The 18,160-nt window shown below is 39.8% G+C and overlaps 1 protein-coding gene across 7 annotated transcripts in view; it reads left to right on the forward strand.

The window, feature by feature from the left end:
* The window catches only part of PHF20 (PHD finger protein 20), a 130,724-nt gene that overhangs the window by 51,049 nt on the left and 61,515 nt on the right, over positions 1-18,160 (forward strand). For all 7 annotated transcript variants that reach the window (XM_067707985.1, XM_067707988.1, XM_067707989.1 and 4 more), the window contains 5 exons: positions 2,508-2,587; positions 5,995-6,382; positions 10,897-11,010; positions 11,923-12,111; positions 13,034-13,213. In XM_067707985.1, the coding sequence (XP_067564086.1) occupies positions 2,508-2,587; positions 5,995-6,382; positions 10,897-11,010; positions 11,923-12,111; positions 13,034-13,213 (951 nt within the window). The remainder of the gene's footprint in view (positions 1-2,507; positions 2,588-5,994; positions 6,383-10,896; positions 11,011-11,922; positions 12,112-13,033; positions 13,214-18,160) is intronic.

Genomic DNA, 18,160 nt, shown 5'->3' on the forward strand with positions numbered 1-18,160 from the left:
TTCTGTGTCACACTCCCAGAGTTTTTGATTCTGTATATTGGGGGTGGGGCTGATAATTTGCATTTCCAGTAATTTCACAGGGTTGTTCATGCTGCTGGTCTGGGGACTACACTTTGATAAACACTGGTTACAGTGAGTCTGGCGCTGTGTGAGAAACTACTGTCAGATGTGTTCTCTAGCCTTGAAGAGCCTGCCTTCGATTTGGGATCTGCCTTCTATGTGAAGGCACCTAAATGTGAGTCTCTGCAGGTCAGGTACCAAATGAGTCTGAGAAGTTCAGAGGAGGGAGAACTCTCCAGTAGCAGGGAAGTCAGGAAGCTTTTACTGAGCTATTGTGGTCTTTTGAGCTGAGTGCTTAAGGATCAATGAGTGGCACATTCCAGGCAGGAAAACACTTCTTCGTGTGGAGGTGGAAATGTCACAAGACAGTTTCAGTGGGTGGCAAGTAGCTAGTCACTTTGAGTTGGTGGGTATTGTATGCTGGTAATTCGAAATAAGGTTTGGAAAATAATTGGGCTCAGATTGCTTGGACTTTGAGCACTGAAGAGGTGGCTAGCCATGGGCAGGGCCTTATTCAGGGCTGGAGGAGCAGGCCGGTGGGTGGGGAGAGAATGTATAAGAAGGAGGCAACCAGCCAGAAGATCTTAACTTCATCGTTGCATTATTCTGCTCCCAACCCTTGGGATTTATTTTTTTTCTTCCATGTTGGGTAGCAAATTGGTCCTGAAAACGGACCATGTTTACTAGTGGTAAATCATTACATGATTACCAGTGGTTCATTGATAATCTTGACAAGATTAACTGTGATTTTTTTTTTTTAATAGATCCCTGGAACCAAAAAAAAAAAAGAAAAATGAGAGAGAGAGAGAGAGAGAGAGACATGGGTGGGTTCTAAAATGCAAAAGGTTGAAAGTGTTGGTTTGGGTACAGCTAATGAGAACTTTTGTAGTTGGATGTATTATTTGGCGAGATAAGATTATTTGGATTTCCAGTTTCAGTTTTTTAGCAGAGAGTGATTTTTGTTGGACTTTAAAAAAAAAAAAAAAAAAGGAACAAAACTAACAATGTAGCGGTCACCATTTAGTGCTTTGGCCTAGTCTCTATTTTGAAATATTATAATATGCAGCTAATTCATATGGATTTTGAGAGTAATGTGACCTCTAAAAACATAATACCTTTAGCAGATGGTCGTATTTCTTTTCAAGTTTAAAAGATATTACTACTTCTAAGCCCAGAAAATAAAGATTAAGTGATAAACATTAATAATTCACCAAGCAATAAGTAAATCTGCATTTTCCTTATATCCTATTTTTTTTTAATTGAAGTATAGTTGATGTACAATATTATATGTTACAGGTGTAAATATAGTGATTCACAATTTTTAAAGGTTACACTCCATTTGTAGTTCTTATAAAATATTGGCTATATTCCCTGTGTTGAATAATATATCCTTGTAGCTTATTTTATACATAATAGTTTGTACTTCTTAATCTCCTATCCCTATTTTGCCCCTCCTCTGTTTCCTTCTCCCTACGGGTAACCACTAGTTTGTTCTCTGTATCTGTGAATGTTTCTTTTTTGTTATATTCACTCCTTTGTTGTATTTTTTAGATTCCACACGTGAGATCATATAGTATTTGTCTTGTCTGATTTATTTCACTTAGCATAATACCCTCCAAGTCCATTCATGTTGCTGCAAATTTCATTCTTTTTTCATGGTTGAGTAGTATTCCATTGTATATGTATATGTGTATATATATATATACCACCTCTTTTATCCATCCGTCTGTTGATGGACACTTAGGTTGCTTCCATATCTTGGCAATTGTAAATAATGCTGTGAACATTGGGGTGCATGTATCTTTTCGGATTAGTGCTTTTGTTTTTTTTGGATATATACCAAGGAGTGGAATTGCTGGGTCATGTGGTAATTCTATTTTTAGTATTTTGAGACACCTCTATACTGTTTTTTCCACAGTGGCTGCACCAGTTTACATTCCCACCAAGACTGTAACACAGTATATCTTTCCATCTTCAGTTTCTTACATCAGTGTCTTATAGTTTTCCAAGTACAGGTCTTTTACCTCCTTAGGTAGGTTTATTCCTCGGTATCTTATTCTTTTTGATGCAACAATAAACGGGATTGTTCCCTTAATTTCTCTGATAGTTCATTGTTGGTGTTTCCTTACATTCTTAATTGTTTTACTGCTCTTTGTTCTTGGTCTAAGTCAGTGCAAGTTTTTAAGATTTAGTGAAGCACCATAAAAATGAGGTTTTTTTGGGATGGATTTTGATTTGTATAGATAAAAAGATTTGTAAGATAAAGAGGAAAAGGCAAGTGTACTATTATTATCTTGGACATAAGTAAGATTGAATGTGATTCTTGAACAACTTTTTAATTTCCATATGTTTATTATTGTGGTTGGAACTCCCTTGTGTTTATGCTTTGAAAAGTTTTGTTGCTTTCATGAAACTGCAAGTTAAAATCATATCTTTTTGAATTTTAGGTACTTACACTGTGAAATTTTATGATGGAGTAGTTCAGACTGTCAAACATATTCATGTCAAAGCTTTTTCGAAAGATCAGGTGAGAAATGTGGTTTTATGCTTTGTAGTATGAATAATGCTAATGTTATAGTTTTGTTTCTCAAAGATGTTACATTTGTTTATGATGACAAAATCTTTCCTTCATCTGACATGATTTCACCAGAAAGCAATACACAAGTTTTCAGAAATTGTAAATATTTGTCTCTCTCTCTGCCTTTTTCTTTTCATACCAATTCTTTTCAGAAGTGCCAGTACTTGCGTACCATTACCTGTTATCTGTCTTTTTCCCAAAGCGCCTGGTTGTTATTCTTTCTTCTGTCTTCCTGTGCTCTGCCCACAGAGCTGTTTCCCCTCACAGGGAACTTGCTGAGTGGTTGAAGAGATGGAGATGTTTTCTCCTCATCTGACTTTGTCCTTCAGCTCAGGACCATGGCTTGGTGGTTACGGAGCCACCATTTGGCATAGATTTGGCAAGCACTCGTGCTAGATGTGCCTGGGTTGAAATTTTTGTTTCCTTTTGTCCCTTTCACCATCCATGTACTTGTCTAAGCACCGGTCCTGAGTTGTTTTTTTTTTGAGGTACGTGGGCCTCTCACTGTTGTGGCCTCTCTCGTTGCGGAGCACAGGCTCTGGACGCGCAGGCTCAGCGGCCATGGCTCACGGGCCCAGCCGCTCTGCAGCATGTGGGATCTTCCCGGACCGGGGCGTGAACCCGTGTCCCCTGCGTTGGCAGGCGGACTCTCAACCACTGCGCCACCAGGGAAGCCCCGGGTCCTGAGTTTTGATACTGGAAATGTGGTGCACACAGATAGATTCTGGCCACCTGGAAGTGTTGCCTACTTTCTTCGTGATTTTTTTTTCCCTTTTAGTTTTTTTTTAATATTTATGTCTTAATGAAATAGCTGAGGGGAAAGATTCTGATTGTAACTAATTGTTATTTACTTCTTTGGGTGGTTGTTGATATGACAGTATTTGGTAATCCTGGAACCTTCTAATAAATTCTTCTGAACATATATTTAGCAATTCCAAAGCATCATGATACATGATATTGTTAAAGATAATCTCAGAAGTGTTTTTGCCTTTCTGGTTTTCCTCTTCAGAAAATTGACAAAATTATAAAGCTTTAGCCCTGAAGATGTTTTCTCTTTGATCATTTGCTTCTCAGGCATCTAAGGAACTACACAGCACTCTAAAACATTATTTTGGCCTTCAATTTGGCAATTTTTATGTTAAGTTTGTGGAATGAGTTAATATAGATAGAGGACTGTATTAAGAACATGTCCAGAGCTGTCATATTGTATCTAGAATCTACACAAATGGAAGTCTAGGGCTCCACATAACAAACGTTCATCTGTTTCCTCTGATTGATAGTACTCATGGTGCCTTAGCTTGGGGATGGGCACCTCACCCTGTGTGGATTTGTGGGTCTTCAGTCCTCAATTCCCAGCTGCCTCTGAGTGTCTCATGTCATCTCAGACCTGGCAGGTGGTCAAGCACAGGCCCATGGCTCCTGTTTGTTTTTCTTTTCCAAGAGAACATAGTGGTTTGGATAAATGACTTCTCAGCTAGGCCACTTACAAAGCAAAATTTCTTACAAATATCTGTCAGACAATTTTTAAAGCTTTTTTCATATAGTATTAGATTTTTTTTTGTTTTTTAAATAGGATTATACTGCCCTAAGTGGTTTGATAATCTATATTTCAGGAACATTTATCTCTTTTTGAAGTTATAGAAACAATATATGTTTGCTGTAGAAAATTTAGAAAGTACAGAAAAGGGCAAAGAAAGTAAAAATTGTATAATTCTATCATCTAGATGCAATTGCTCTTAACATTTTAATGTATAGCCTTCTGTATTTTTTTAAAAAGATACTTATGTATATATATTTTTCTTTTCCAAATTTGAGTCATATGTTACTGTTCTATAACTTGCTCTTTTTTTTTTTTTTTTTTTTTCGGTATGTGGGCCTCTCACTGTTGTGGCCTCTCCCGTTGCGGAGCACAGGCTCCGGACACGCAGGCTCAGCGGCCATGGCTCACAGGCCCAGCCGCTCCGCGGCATGTGGGATCCTCCCGGACCGGAGCACAAACCCGCGTCCCCTGCATCGGCAGGCATACTATCAACCACTGCACCACCAGGGAAGCCCTGTAACTTGCTCTTTTAACAAAATAACGTTTTCCCAAGTTCCTAAGTACTGTATGGGAATATAGCTTTTAATGGCTAAGTAGTATTTATAATATGTATGTAACCCTACTTTGTGTAACCAGTTTTCTAATGGTCATTTAAGGATATTTGTAAATCTGGGTACACACGTCTGATTATTTTGTTATCAGATTTCATTTCTAGGAATTTATTCGAGTTCAAAAGTATAAACATAAGACTTTTGACCTAAATTGCCAGCCCCCCTTCCTGGTGGTTGCAGTTTATATTTCTGCCAGCAGTTACTGAGGAGTGCTTGTCCTCAAACCTGGCTGCTTTCAGAAAACTTTGGAGACTTGAAAAAAATATTTTCTTTTAGTTTCTAACCACAGGGATTCTCCTTGTTTATTACTTTTCCCTCTGGAACAAATTAAACTTTTACTCACTGTGTATTTAGGCAGTCCTTCCTGCTCCTGGCAAAAATCTGTGTGCCAAGTGTGTGCTTGGTGCTAGGGATCCAATATGAACATGGTGTGGTGGTCTCTGCTCTTCTCTTGAGGTCTTGGAAGAAAGATACTTACGCAAATAAACTTAATTGTAGTTTTAGAAACTCCAGAGCTTTCAGAGCTTGCTTTATTATGAGACAGTATACTAGGACACAAGATTTTTAAGATGAATTTTGAAAAAGTAATTTAGGAGGAAAGTAACCAAGAAGAAGTACTTTCTCCTAATGGACAAAAACTCAGTACCTCAGGAACGCAGTAGGTGGCTTGTTCGACTGAGCACAGCCTTTACCCAGTAGAGGAAGCAAAGACCCTGTTTTTGAGGTGGAAAATCTTTACAGCTTTCTGGTTCGCCTCTAGTTATCAGTTTGGGTTCTTCTCTACACAGGACATCAGCATCTGCTGGCAAACTGAGCCAGCCTCTGAAAGGCCCTGGGTCAGTGTAGTCATTCTTGGGAGGAGACGGACGGGGCATGAAGGCATCTCTGTCAAAAAGATTGCTTCCCAGAAGAGGTCCCTGGGGTAGTTGTCTGTCCCTTTAATAATTTTTTAGTGACTTACTAATCAAAAGGGGAGATAGCATTGTCTCAGAAGGAATTGAAAATGGCTGTTATTTTCTTTAAACTTAGGACTGTTTTTCAAACCTCAGAATATGGGTGTATATTTTCAGTGGTGCTTTCCATTACATGACCTGATACATGTCCTCTTTTAATTTCTTTGTCTTCATAAGTTTACAAAAAACCATCTGATTTTATATTTGCAAGTAATCACAAAGTGTGATTCATCGCTATTTTGCTCATTTTAGAATATTGTGGATAATGCTAGGCCTAAAGAAACAGAACACAAAAGTCTTTCATCATCTCCTGATAAACGAGAGAAGTTTAAAGAGCAGAGAAAAGCCACAGCCAATGTGAAGAAAGACAAAGAGGACAAAGCCTTAAAGACAGAAAAGAGACCCAAACAGCCTGATAAAGAAGGAAAGTTAATCTGTTCTGAAAAGGGGAAGGTGTCAGAGAAGAGCCTTCCCAAGAACGAGAAAGAAGATAAGGAGAACATTTCAGAAAATGACAGAGAGTATTCTGGAGATGCTCAAGTGGATAAGAAACCTGAAAATGACATTGTGAAGAGTCCACAAGAAAACTTGAGGGAGCCAAAAAGAAAGCGAGGCAGACCCCCTTCCATAGCTCCTACTGGTGAGTTCCCCAAGTGTGCAATGCCAGAGTGTTCTTCTGTGGTCCTTTGTGGTTCTTTATAACTTCTGTACTTCAAGCCTTTGTTTTTGTGACCGACTTTGAATCATCCTGTCATCTAAAAACAAGTCATGCCCATAGAGCTGAATTTTATGGGAGGTATATATCCAGGTGAACATAAGTTTTGGAAACATGTCCTTGACTGGGCTTCTGGGGTGACAGATAACTCTTCACTAGATACTTCAGCTTATATGATAAAGCCTAATAAGCTAAGGCCTTTTGCTTTTGCCAATTCAAATGATTTCACTTTAAGTAAGCTTACTAGAACGTAGAATCAGGAAACAGTGTTTTCATGAGTGACATGAAAGGGGAAAGGAGAAGTAAATAGGTGTGGGCATCTGGAGGAGGCGACAAGAAAGAACACTGGACCTAGGAACGTATGGGTACATTTGAAATTGAGATCTCTGGAGAGTGATTATGGATCGGAAATTTTCCCTGTCTAAATAAAAAGCTGAGATGGCTAATTGGTAGAGTCAAGGTTAGAGGATTTAGGGAAGAATACACAATTATTTTAAAAAGTTGAAATATGGAATTCTTCTAAAATAGCCAAGAAAGAAACAAACCCTGAATTTTTTCCTAAGGCAAACATTCCTTCTCTAGATTGAGTGGCGTGAAGAACCCCCAGGTTCTCTAGACTGAACACTGCCTATAATTATCTGGCAGTGGCCTTCAGACATTCTTGTTTACATGTTCTTTACATAAATATTGAAAAACTGTGAATCCCCTAGTTTGTTTTTTTTTTTTTTTTTTTGCGGTACGCGGGCCTCTCACCGTTGTGGCCTCTCCCTTTGCGGGGCACAGGCTCCGGACGCGCAGGCTCAGTGGCCATGGCTCACGGGCCCAGCCGCTCCACAGCATGTGGGATCCTCTCGGACTGGGGCACGAACCCATGTCCCCTGCATCGGCAGGTGGACTCTCAACCACTGCGCCACCAGGGAAGCCCGAATCCCCTAGTTTTAAAGTGATACCTGGGGACTTGCCTGGCAGTTCAGCAGTTAAGACTCCACGCTTCCACTGCGGGGGGCTCTGGTCCGATCCCCGGTCGGGGAACTAAGATCCCACACAACATGTGGCGAGGCCAAAAAAAAAAAAGTGATACCTGTTTTTTTCTTACAAGTTTGAATAGCTGCTAAAGGTAAATTTAAAATATAAAATATGACAAAATATATTTTCATCAGAACTGTGGAACTACAGAGTTAGCTCAGTTGTTGTTCCCTTATGATGCAGAATGCAAAGCCAGTCCTATCTGTCAATCCAGACAGCTACACCAGACTTAATTTCTGTGGCAGAAGCTCTACCTTTATTTACTTCAAATAAATGTATTAGTACTTGTTCCCAGTAGACAGCCTTCTTAAATCTTCTGATTTTAAGGTATGAAATAAGACAATAGGTTGATTTCTTCCTAGATGAAATAAGGCACTTCCCCCTTCAGTGGTTATAAGTGGGTTTCATTCTCAAGATCTGAGCATGCTGGAATTGTCCCTACGCCTAACTAGGGCCTAGACCTGTGCTGTCCGATATGGTAGCTGCTAGCCACCTGTGGTTACTGAGCACTTGAAATGTGGTTACTCTGAATTGAGATGGGCTGTAACTTGTAAAATACACAAGGGAGGGAATTCCCTGGTGGTCCAGTGGTTAGGACTCTGTGCTTTTAGCACCGAGAGAGGGCCTGGGTTCAATGCCTGGTCGGGGAATTAAGATCCTGCTAGCCATGCAGCGTGGCCAAAACAAAACAAAAAACCACACTGGTTTTCAAATAGTACAAAAAAAAAAAAAAAAAGAAACACCCAGGAATGTAAAATATCTCAATAATTTAAAATTATTGACTACATGTTGGAATGATGTTTTAGATGTATTGGGTTAAATAAAATATATTCTTAAAATTAATTTCACTTTTTTTAACTTCTTAAAGTGACAACTAAAAATTGAAAATTACCTATGTGGCTTCCATTTATGGCCCTCATATTCCTATTGGACAGCACTGGCCTCATTGGCTTTCTCAGTAGGGTTCCAAGAGAGAATTAAGCTCTAATGCCCAAGGCATCTGTGACCTCTAATGAATTGACTTCTGCAAATTGAGAATGTTAGTAGAATGATAAACCACTCTTGGGAGAATTGAGAAAATAACCTTTGTGTTCTGTTTTCAAATGAGGAACCCTAATTGAGAAAGTCCGGAGGTTTTAAACCTCTGGGCAGCGTACCATGTTGAGATGTGGGATATAATAAGCAGGCCTTTTTATTAAGTGTAGGATTTCACACCAGATAGGATCAATTTAATAGAGAACTGGAGTTTTCCAAGCTTACTGTTGACACTTGCCTGAGGCATTCCTCCCCAGTCAGAATTTTCTGAAGCAGGATCTGGGAATGCTAATTGTTAACAACCTTCCCAGATAATTCTTACTGTAATAATAGTTTGGGAAACACTGAACTTCTGTATGGTCAGCCCCAGTTTGTATGTGGTATCAAAATGAAGAAGGTTTGCCAGTATCTAATATATAGTTCAAATCCCCTTTAAAAATTGCTTGGAATAAGTTCATTGACACGGTGGAGTCTTGAGCTCTCTAGATTGTACAGACCTTATTGGAACAGGATCTGAGCTGTTTGGGGAAGGTTGTTTGTGTTTAATTTGGAATGTGTGTGATCTCCAAGTTCCCACTCTTGGAACAAAATAATGTTGGCACACTGAGAAGATTGAACACAGGAAGAGCCAAAGAGTTCAGCACTCTCATCAGGTTTGCGTCCTCAGAGCTCAGCCCTGTCTCCTTTGGCCATTTGACATGGCAGATCTGAAGCTGCTGGTCTTAGATGAGTCTTTTCTCTCCCTTCCCCATTCCCCTCCCATTTCCTTCCCTTCCTCCCTCTTCTTTCTCCTGGCTGCTGCTTTCTCTCATTTCAACCCTCATCAGACTCCCAGCCCTACCTTTGCCTCAAGCTTCCCAATTTCTTTTCTTTTCTTGTTTTAGAATTAATTAATTAATTAATTTTTGGCTGCATTGGGTCTTCGTTGCTGCGCACAGGCTTCCTCTAGTTGCAACGAGCAGGGGCTACTCTTCACTGCTGTGTGTGGGCTTCTCATTGTGGTGGCTTCTCTTGTTGCAGAGCACGGGCTCTAGGCGTGTGGACTTCAGTAGTTGTGGCACACAGGCTCAGTAGTTGTGGCTCGCGGGCTCTAGAGCACAGGCTCAGTAGTTGTGGCGCACGGGCTTAGTTGCTTTGCAGCATGTGGGATTTTCCTGGACCAGGGCTCGAACCCGTGTCCCCTACATTGGCAGGCGGAGTCTTAACCACTGTGCCACCAGCGAAGTCTCCCACTATTTCTTTTCTTTTATTTTTTTCTTTTGCCTGCCTTTTGGATTCTCACCTTTCCTCATGGGGGAGAACTTCTTAAGTGTTAGGTTTAAAAATACAGAGTGAGGGACTTCCCTGGTGGCGCAGTGGTTAAGAATCAGCCTGCCAATGCAGGGGACGTGGGTTCGATCCCTGGCCTGGGAAGATCCTACATGCCGTGGAGCAACTAAGCCCGTGCACCACAACTACTGAGCCTGTGCTCTATAGCCCGCGAGCCACAACTACTGAGCCCATGCGCCACAACTACTGAAGCCCCCGCGCCTTGAGCCCCTGCTCCGCAACAAGAGAAGCCACTGTAATTAGAAGCCTGCACACTGCAATGAAGAGTAGCCCCCGCTGGCTGTAACTAGAGAAAGCCCGTGCATAGCAACGAAGACCCAAACGCAGCCAAAAATAAATAAATAAACTTTAAAAAAAAAAAAATCGAGTGAGTACTATCTAAGGGTTTAGCTTCTGCACTGCTAAATTACGGCAGGGCTGGATTTTCCAGTGTTAAGCAGCCTTGCCTGGCACTGACTATCAAATAGCATAGTCTCCTGAGAATTTTCTGGAATTGTTTTTAAGAGGTTGTAAATGTTGACATTCTTTTTGGTCCTTCAAAATTAGGACAATGCCAAGCTAACCAATTTAGCAAGTAGAGGTAGAAAATAATAATCAAGCCATAGTCCCAGGGTACACATTTTAAGAATTAGCCTGCCTGGTGGATTTCCTGAGTATTGTATAAACCAAATTTTGATAAGAAGATTTGATTGTGATAAAAATGACTTTTCTGTTGCCTTTGTACCCTCATATTTTAAAGCAGCCACATTGGGGTATTTAAAGAGAGGGTTTCAGGAGATAAATATATGAATAGAGCTGGGTCATAGGAGAAACCAAAAAGATTCAGGAGGTCAGTCTGCAGGGTGTCTGCGTCTCCTAAAAGGAAGTAATTTCTCACCCATTTCACTTTTTTTTTCCCTTTTGGCTTAAGTAAGAATTCCCTTTCAGGGCCTATTTATCATGCAAGGATGTGTGTGGATGTTTATAATATGTTTTATTTACATGTAATATGAGGATTGGTCACTAAGAAACTACATACCTATTTTTGTGTGGTTTTATATACATTGTAGCTGTGGACTCAAACTCTCAAACTTTGCAACCAATAACATTGGAATTGAGAAGACGGAAGATATCAAAAGGAAGTGAAGTCCCATTAAAACGTCCTCGGCTTGACAAAAATTCATGTGAGTCTTCAGTTTGTGTATGTGTGGCTAGAACTTGACATCCATTGGGTTAATTCCCCTGTGTCCATCTTGTCCCCTGTTCCTTATAGGCGCTGATGCTTGTCCTTGATCACAGGGGCTAGTGTGAGTGGGATGTGGTTGGATCAGAGGAGTTCTGCTAGAGGAAAAATAAATCTCAGAGCACAGGCTGTGTTAATGTTGGGGTCAGTGGTGTTGTCTCTATGCCCATAAACTCCATCTGATATGAATTCCACTGGAAATTTAATGGCTTAGGAAGGGATGGATTTCATATGCTGAGTGAAACTTTAAAAATACTATTTACTGATTTTACTGTATAGTACAGGGAACTATATTCAATATCTTATAATAACCTATAGTGGAAAAGAATCTGAGAAAGAACATATATATATATGTACACACATACATATGTACGTATATATATGTACATACCTGAAACTGTCACTTTGCTGTACACCTGAAACTATCCCAACATTGTAAACCAACTACACTTCCATTAAAAAATTACTATTTATTGATTTTTTTAAAAGTACCCTGTTGGCTCCAGAAAGGATTTGTGATGGCTTTAAGGCTCTGTAAACTTACTGACTTGGGAAGTTAGTATGTAGACTTCTATGTTGGAAAGCCCCAAAATAAAACTTGTCAAGATTGAGACATGACCTTGGCACATATTTTCAGATCATGAATCCTTAAATTAGGAAAATTATATCCTGGCAGAAAGACTGTACCTGTACTTAAAACTATAAACCAGGATAGGGTATTTCCTTTCATCATTGATCTAATATTCTAGAAGTCTCTGGTTGAAGCCCTTATAGAGGCAGCCAGTCCAGAAATCTGTAGTAGCAGAATTATTTCTTCAGGTCTCTTGACTACAACTCTCTTAATGGTTTATAGCCCAGGAAAAGTCAAAAAACTACTCGGAAAACACTGACAAAGACTTATCAAGGAGACGGTCCTCCAGGCTGTCCACTAATGGGACCCACGAGATCCTAGATCCTGACTTGGTTGTATCAGATTTGGTTGATACGGTTACTACTGATCCTTTGCAAAACACATCATCTGGTACCAAGGAGTCTGAAGAAGGTGAGTCAGAGTCTGTTCTGGAATGGTCTTGCCAACATGCTCCCTGTCTAATGAGAACCAGTCTAAATCAGTCATTGTGTACTGCCTTATACAAGTTTTAGATGGTCTTGAAATCAAGTTATTGAATTGGCTGCAGTGTTTCTTATATTCTTCACTGAAGATTTAATAGATAAACTTTTGTTTGCATTTGTGATTGGTTTTGCTTATATATGTCTGAATGTTGGGTTGGAGGTGCAGTGCTTGAAGAGCCCTGTTCCTGTCTCTGTCTTTCTGATGCCATCTCACTCCAGTCCCTCTGCCTTTTTGTTAATATTTCCAGCAGATCCTCCCTTCACTTTAGCTTCTTATTAGCCTTCGTCTTTGATATGCTCACAGCCCTGGCTATGTGTGTTGGAACCTGTGAATGTATTCTTGTATACCATGAAATGAATGGTTTCCTCTAAAAAGACCCTGGCTTTATCAGGTTTTTTTTTGTTTTAAATTATTGATTAACTTATTTATTTTTGGCTGCGTTGGGTTTTCGTTGCTGCCCGTGGGCTTTCTCTAGTTGTGGCGAGTGGGGGGCTACTCTTCATTGCGGTGCGCAGGCTTCTCATTGCAGTGGCTTCTCGTTGCAGAGCACAGGCTCTAGGAGCATGGGCTTCAGTAGTTGTGGCTTATGGGCTCTAAGAGCGCAGGCTCAGTAGTTGTGGCTCGCGGGCTGTAGAGTGCAGGCTCAGTAGTTGTGACCCATGGGCTTAGTGGTTCCGTGGCATGTGGAATCTTCCCGGACCAGGGCTCGAACCCGTGTCCCCTGCATTGGCAGGTGGATTCTTAACCCACTGTGCCACCAGGGAAGCCCCTTTATCAGTCCTTTGTGGGACTTTTGGTTCTCAGATTATGTACATGTATATGTTCCCCAATCTTTCTCTTTTTCTTCCAGGTCAGTTGAAATCTCCTTTGGAAGCTGGCCAGGTCTCATCAGCACTAACTTGCCACTCCATTGGGGATGGATTGGGGCCTGCAGGCTTGGAGTTGAACTGCAAGTCAATGGGCGAAAACACTATGAAAACGGAACCGGCTTCCCCCCTTGCTGAGTTACAAGAGATTTCTACGGTGGCAGGTTCATATTTAGAGTTAACATAACCCTCTTCTTATACTTTTGCTTCTCCTTTGATTGTGAACTAAAAAAAAAAAGGATTTTCCTAATGATTTTTTTTAACCTTTTATTAATAATATTTTCTTATTTTAATGCTATATACATTTTAAAAATGCTATATACTTGTCATTTCTGATATTGCCAATTTGGGTTTCCTCTCTTTTCTTGATTAGTATAGCTAGGGATTTATCAATTTTTGTTGATAATTTCAAAGAACCAACATTTTACTTTAGTTTTCTCTTTGTTTTTTTTTTTAATGTCATTGATTTCTGTTTTGATCTTTAGTGTTTTCTTCCTTTAAATGTTTCTAGAAACATAGGTCATTAATTTTAGATTTTTCTTCTTTTCCAATATGAGTATTTAAAGTTTTAAAATTTCCCACTAAGCACTGCTTCAGCTACATCCTACGAATTTTGGTATGTTGTATTTTCATTTTCATTCAATTCAAAATATTTACGATTTATTCGTTGACTGTGGGTTACTTAGAAGTGTGTTGTTTCATTTCCAAGTATTTATTTGTTTGTTTTTTTAAATTGATTAATTTTTGGTTGCATCGTGTCTTTGTTGCTGCGCACGGGCTTTCTCAAGTTTCGGCGAGCAGGGGCTACTCTTTGTTGCTGTGCGCAGGCTTCTCATTGCAGTGGCTTCTCTTGTTGCGGAGCACGGGCTCTAGGCGCGTGGGCTTCAGTAGCTGTGGCTTGCGTGGTCTAGAACTCAGGCTCCATAGTTGTGGTGCATGGGCTTAGTGGTTCCATGGCATGTGGGATCTTCCCGGACCAGGGCTCAAACCTGTGTGCCCTGCATTGGCAGGCGGATTCTTAACCACTGTGCCACCAGGGAAGTATTTTATAGATACCTTATTGTTACGATTTATAATGTAATTCCATTATAGTCAAAGAACATACTCTGCAGGATTTCAATCTTTTTTGTTTTTGTTTGTTTTTGGCTGTGCCGCACAACATGTGTGATGTTCCCGACCAGGGATTGAACCTGGGCTGTGGCAGTGAAAGTCTGGAATCCTAACCAGTAGGCCACCAGGGAACCCCTGAACTGTCCCCTTTGTAATGTGAAGTATAACTCTGGCTTTGGTGATTGTCTTTTACTTGAAGTGTACTTTGTCTGATATTACTCCAGCTTTCAAAAAAGGTACTCCAGCTTTCTTTTGTTTTTTGTATGCATGGTATATCTATCACTTTTCTTTCAATATAACTATGTCTTTAAGTTCAAAGTGTGTCTTTTATAGATAGATAGTTGGGTTTGGATTTTAACTGCAATGTTTAGTCACATTAAATGAAATTATTGATATGGTTGCTTTTAGGTCTACCATCTCGCTTTTTGTTTTCTGTTTATCCTATGTTTTGTTCTTCTACTTCTTTCTTGTTTTTTCAGGTCAATTGAATTTTTTAAAATCCCATTTTAATTCATCTATTAGCTTTTAGCTCTACTTGTTAGCATTTGTTTTAGAGGTTACTCTAGACATTATGATATATATATATATCCTTTTCATGGTTCAGAGTTAATATTGAACCACCTTATATAAAATGTTGTATAATCCATTAACACCCCCTTTTTATGCTCTAGTTAAGACATGAATTGTATCTATATGTGCTGTAAAGTCCACAATTTAGTATTATAATTTTTGCTCTAAACAATTATGTATTTTAAAGAATAATACAAAAGAGATAGTGCTTTACACACGTATCTACCATATCTAGTGTTCTTCATTTCTTCTTCTTCTTCCTCTTTTTTTTTTTCTGTAGTGCAGGTTTCCTGGTGACATTCTTTTGGTTTTTGTTTATTTGAACGTAACTTCATTTAATTTTCATTCTTAAAGGATATTTTCACTGGATATAGAATTGTGGGTTTACAGTTTTTTCCTTTAAGTACTTTAAAGATGTTGTTCACGGTCCTCTATTGTTTCTGAAAGGAAGTTAGTAACCATTCATATTGTTGTTTCCCTGGTTGTAATGTGTTTTCTTTCTCGCTGCTTTCAAGATTTTCTTCTTTATCTTTGGTTTTTAGCAGTTTAACTACGATGTATTTAAATGTTTTAGTTTTGTATTTAACCTGCTCGAGATTCACTGAGCTTGAATATGAAAATTGATTTATTTCATCAAATTTATGTTAGACCTTTAGATACTGTCCCACAGGTCAGTGGGACTCTGTTGTCTTTTTTGTTTTCATTTAGTTTTCTCCCCTCATTTTCAGATGGAAAACTTTTTTTTTTTTTTTGGTGGTATGTGGGCTTCTCACTGCTGTGGCCTCTCCCGTTGTGGAGCACAGGCTCCGGACACGCAGGCTCAGCGGCTCAGCGGCCATGGCTCATGGGCCTTACCTCTCCACGGCATGTGGGATCTTCCTGGACCGGGGCACAAACCCGTGTCCCCTGCGTCGGCAGGCGGACTCTCAACCATTGCGCCACCAGGGAAGCCCGGTTTTACTTTTTAAGTTGTATTTTTTAAAATGAGGTTTAGCAGTTTTTCATTTTTTCTTTTTTGCTGTACGCGGGCCTCTCACTGTTGTGGCCTCTCCTGTTGTGGAGCACAGGCTTCGGATGCGCAGGCTCAGTGGCCATGGCTCATGGGCCCAGCCGCTCCGCGGCACGTGGGATCTTCCCAGACTGGGGCACAAACCCGTGTCCCCTGCATCGGCAGGCAGACTCTCAGCCACTGCGCCACCAGGGAAGCCCCTTCATATGTTTATTGAATATTTTTATTTATTTATTTTTGTGAATTGTCTTTTCATATTCTTTGCCCACTTCCCCTAGGATTATTTGTTTTTGTTATTGATTTGCCAAGTGTCCTTTGTATATTATTATTATTAGTTAATTAATTTATTTTTGGCTATGTTGGGTCTCTGTTGCTGCACGTGGGCTTTCTCTAGTTGTGGCGAGTGGGGGCCACTCTTCATTTTGGTGCACAGGCTTCTCATTGCGGTGGCTTCTCTTGTTGTGGAGCGGGGCTCTAGGCAAGCAGGCCTCAGTAGTTGTGGCACATGGACTCAGTAGTTGTGGCACGCGGGCTCAGTAGTTGTGGCACACGGGCTTAGTTGCTCCGCGGCATGTGGGATCTTCCCGGACCAGGGCTCGAACACCTGTCCCCTGTATTGGCAGGCGGATTCTTAACCACTGCGCCACCAGGGAAGTCCCATACATTGGTGTCACTTTTATTTATTGTATTTCATAATACTGAAATTAAAAAATTTAAATCTACTTTCTTTTTTCCTCAGTATTTGAAATATATAGTTATGATCATAGTATGTGTATAATCAGTATTATTACATATGCATTTTCCCATATTATAAACTCCATATTAAAATCATTTTAATTATAATATAAGCCACCCTTTAAAGATCTTGATGAGATCAAAATATGTCTTCTACCCATGGCTCATGTTCCAAGGTTTGATTAACATTCATCTTTAAAAATTTGTTTATTTTGTAAAGTTTGACTTATCATTAATTGAAAGAGGTAGAATAGGGTAGAAGGGAATTAGTATAGGTAAATTCTCGTGTTTCCTAAATACCCATGAAGGCTGAAGGACTTGTAGGATAGCACTCTTGTGGACTCAGCTATATTCTGAACTAAGGCAGATTTAATGGGGGGAAGACATGGCCTTATTGGAGAATTTAGCCAGAAAAAAGTTATGGGATCAAAACTCATGAAATTCTATTGATGACTTGGTTCTGGACCTGGGAAGTGTTCCTTTGATAAACGTGGGTGGTCTGTAACTTTCTTCCTTCACTTGTGTGGAGAGGATAGGCCCTGTAGTTCCCAGAGCAGAGCTTCCTGGGTATGTATGAGCCCAGAGGAAGAATGAAGAAGCTTGTGGAGATTTGTGGGTCATGCATTGTTCGTGAAGATTTGTGGGTCACGCATTGTTCCTGGAGAATAATGTGCAGACAAGCTTTTTGTGAGAGACTCAGGGAAATAGTAGAGGTTAAATGAAATTGTCTTCCTGTAGTTAGGGCCTGAAAGGTGTGAAGAGATGCTGCACACATGGATGTGGAAGCTCTGGTTGTGTATCTTGTTTTGCTCAGTTCGGTTAGAGTGTCCTGTTGACCTGCTACGTAATAGGCGCTGTGCTAATAAGCATCAGTGGTGGCAGATCAGTCAGACTTAGTGCCTGCCTGGGAGGCATGACGTTTAAGCTGAATCTTGATGGATGTATAGCACTGTCCCATGAGTAACACATGAGGCTTAGGTATTCCAGTAGACGAAGCTATATGAATAGAGGATGTAGCACATCTCTTATTAGGCTATTTGAAATGGAGAGAAGGTAGTCAGTTGAATATTTAGTGATTCTATATTTTGACACTACATACTTGTGACTTTACTTAATATAAGCTATCATGAAATCTATACACGTATATACTCATTTGTGTTATACTAAATATAAATCTAATTTATATATTTAATAATAAATGTAAGGTTTGAAATTCTTTGCCTTTCTTCTGGAAAGGCAAATTTCAAACATTAATAGTAATTTAAATTTGGTCCAGTGCTTAGGGCTCAGCGCTTTCACTGCTGTGGCCTGGGTTCGATCCCTGTTTGGGGAACTAAGATCCTGTAAGCTGTGCGCGTGGCAAAAAAAAAAAAAAAAAAGAAAGGTAATTTAAATTATAAATAGAAAATTTTACAGTGTTAAAAGGTTAATGACATTTAAATTTTTTTTAATAAGAGTTTTCTGTAAAGACTATGTGTCTACAGAATTGCATACTTTTGTTTGGATAATTTCAATTTAGATTGGAGGGGCAGATTTTCTTCTTTTTTTAAAAAAAATAAATTTATTTATTTATTTTTGGCTGTGTTGGGTCTTCGTTGCTGTGCGCGGGCTTTCTCTAGTTGCGGTGAGCAGGGGCTACTCTTCGTTGTGGTGCTTGGGCTTCTCATTGCGGTGGCTTCTCTTGCTG

This window comes from Pseudorca crassidens, chromosome 15, assembly GCF_039906515.1.
Source record: "Pseudorca crassidens isolate mPseCra1 chromosome 15, mPseCra1.hap1, whole genome shotgun sequence".
NCBI lineage: Eukaryota > Metazoa > Chordata > Mammalia > Artiodactyla > Delphinidae > Pseudorca > Pseudorca crassidens.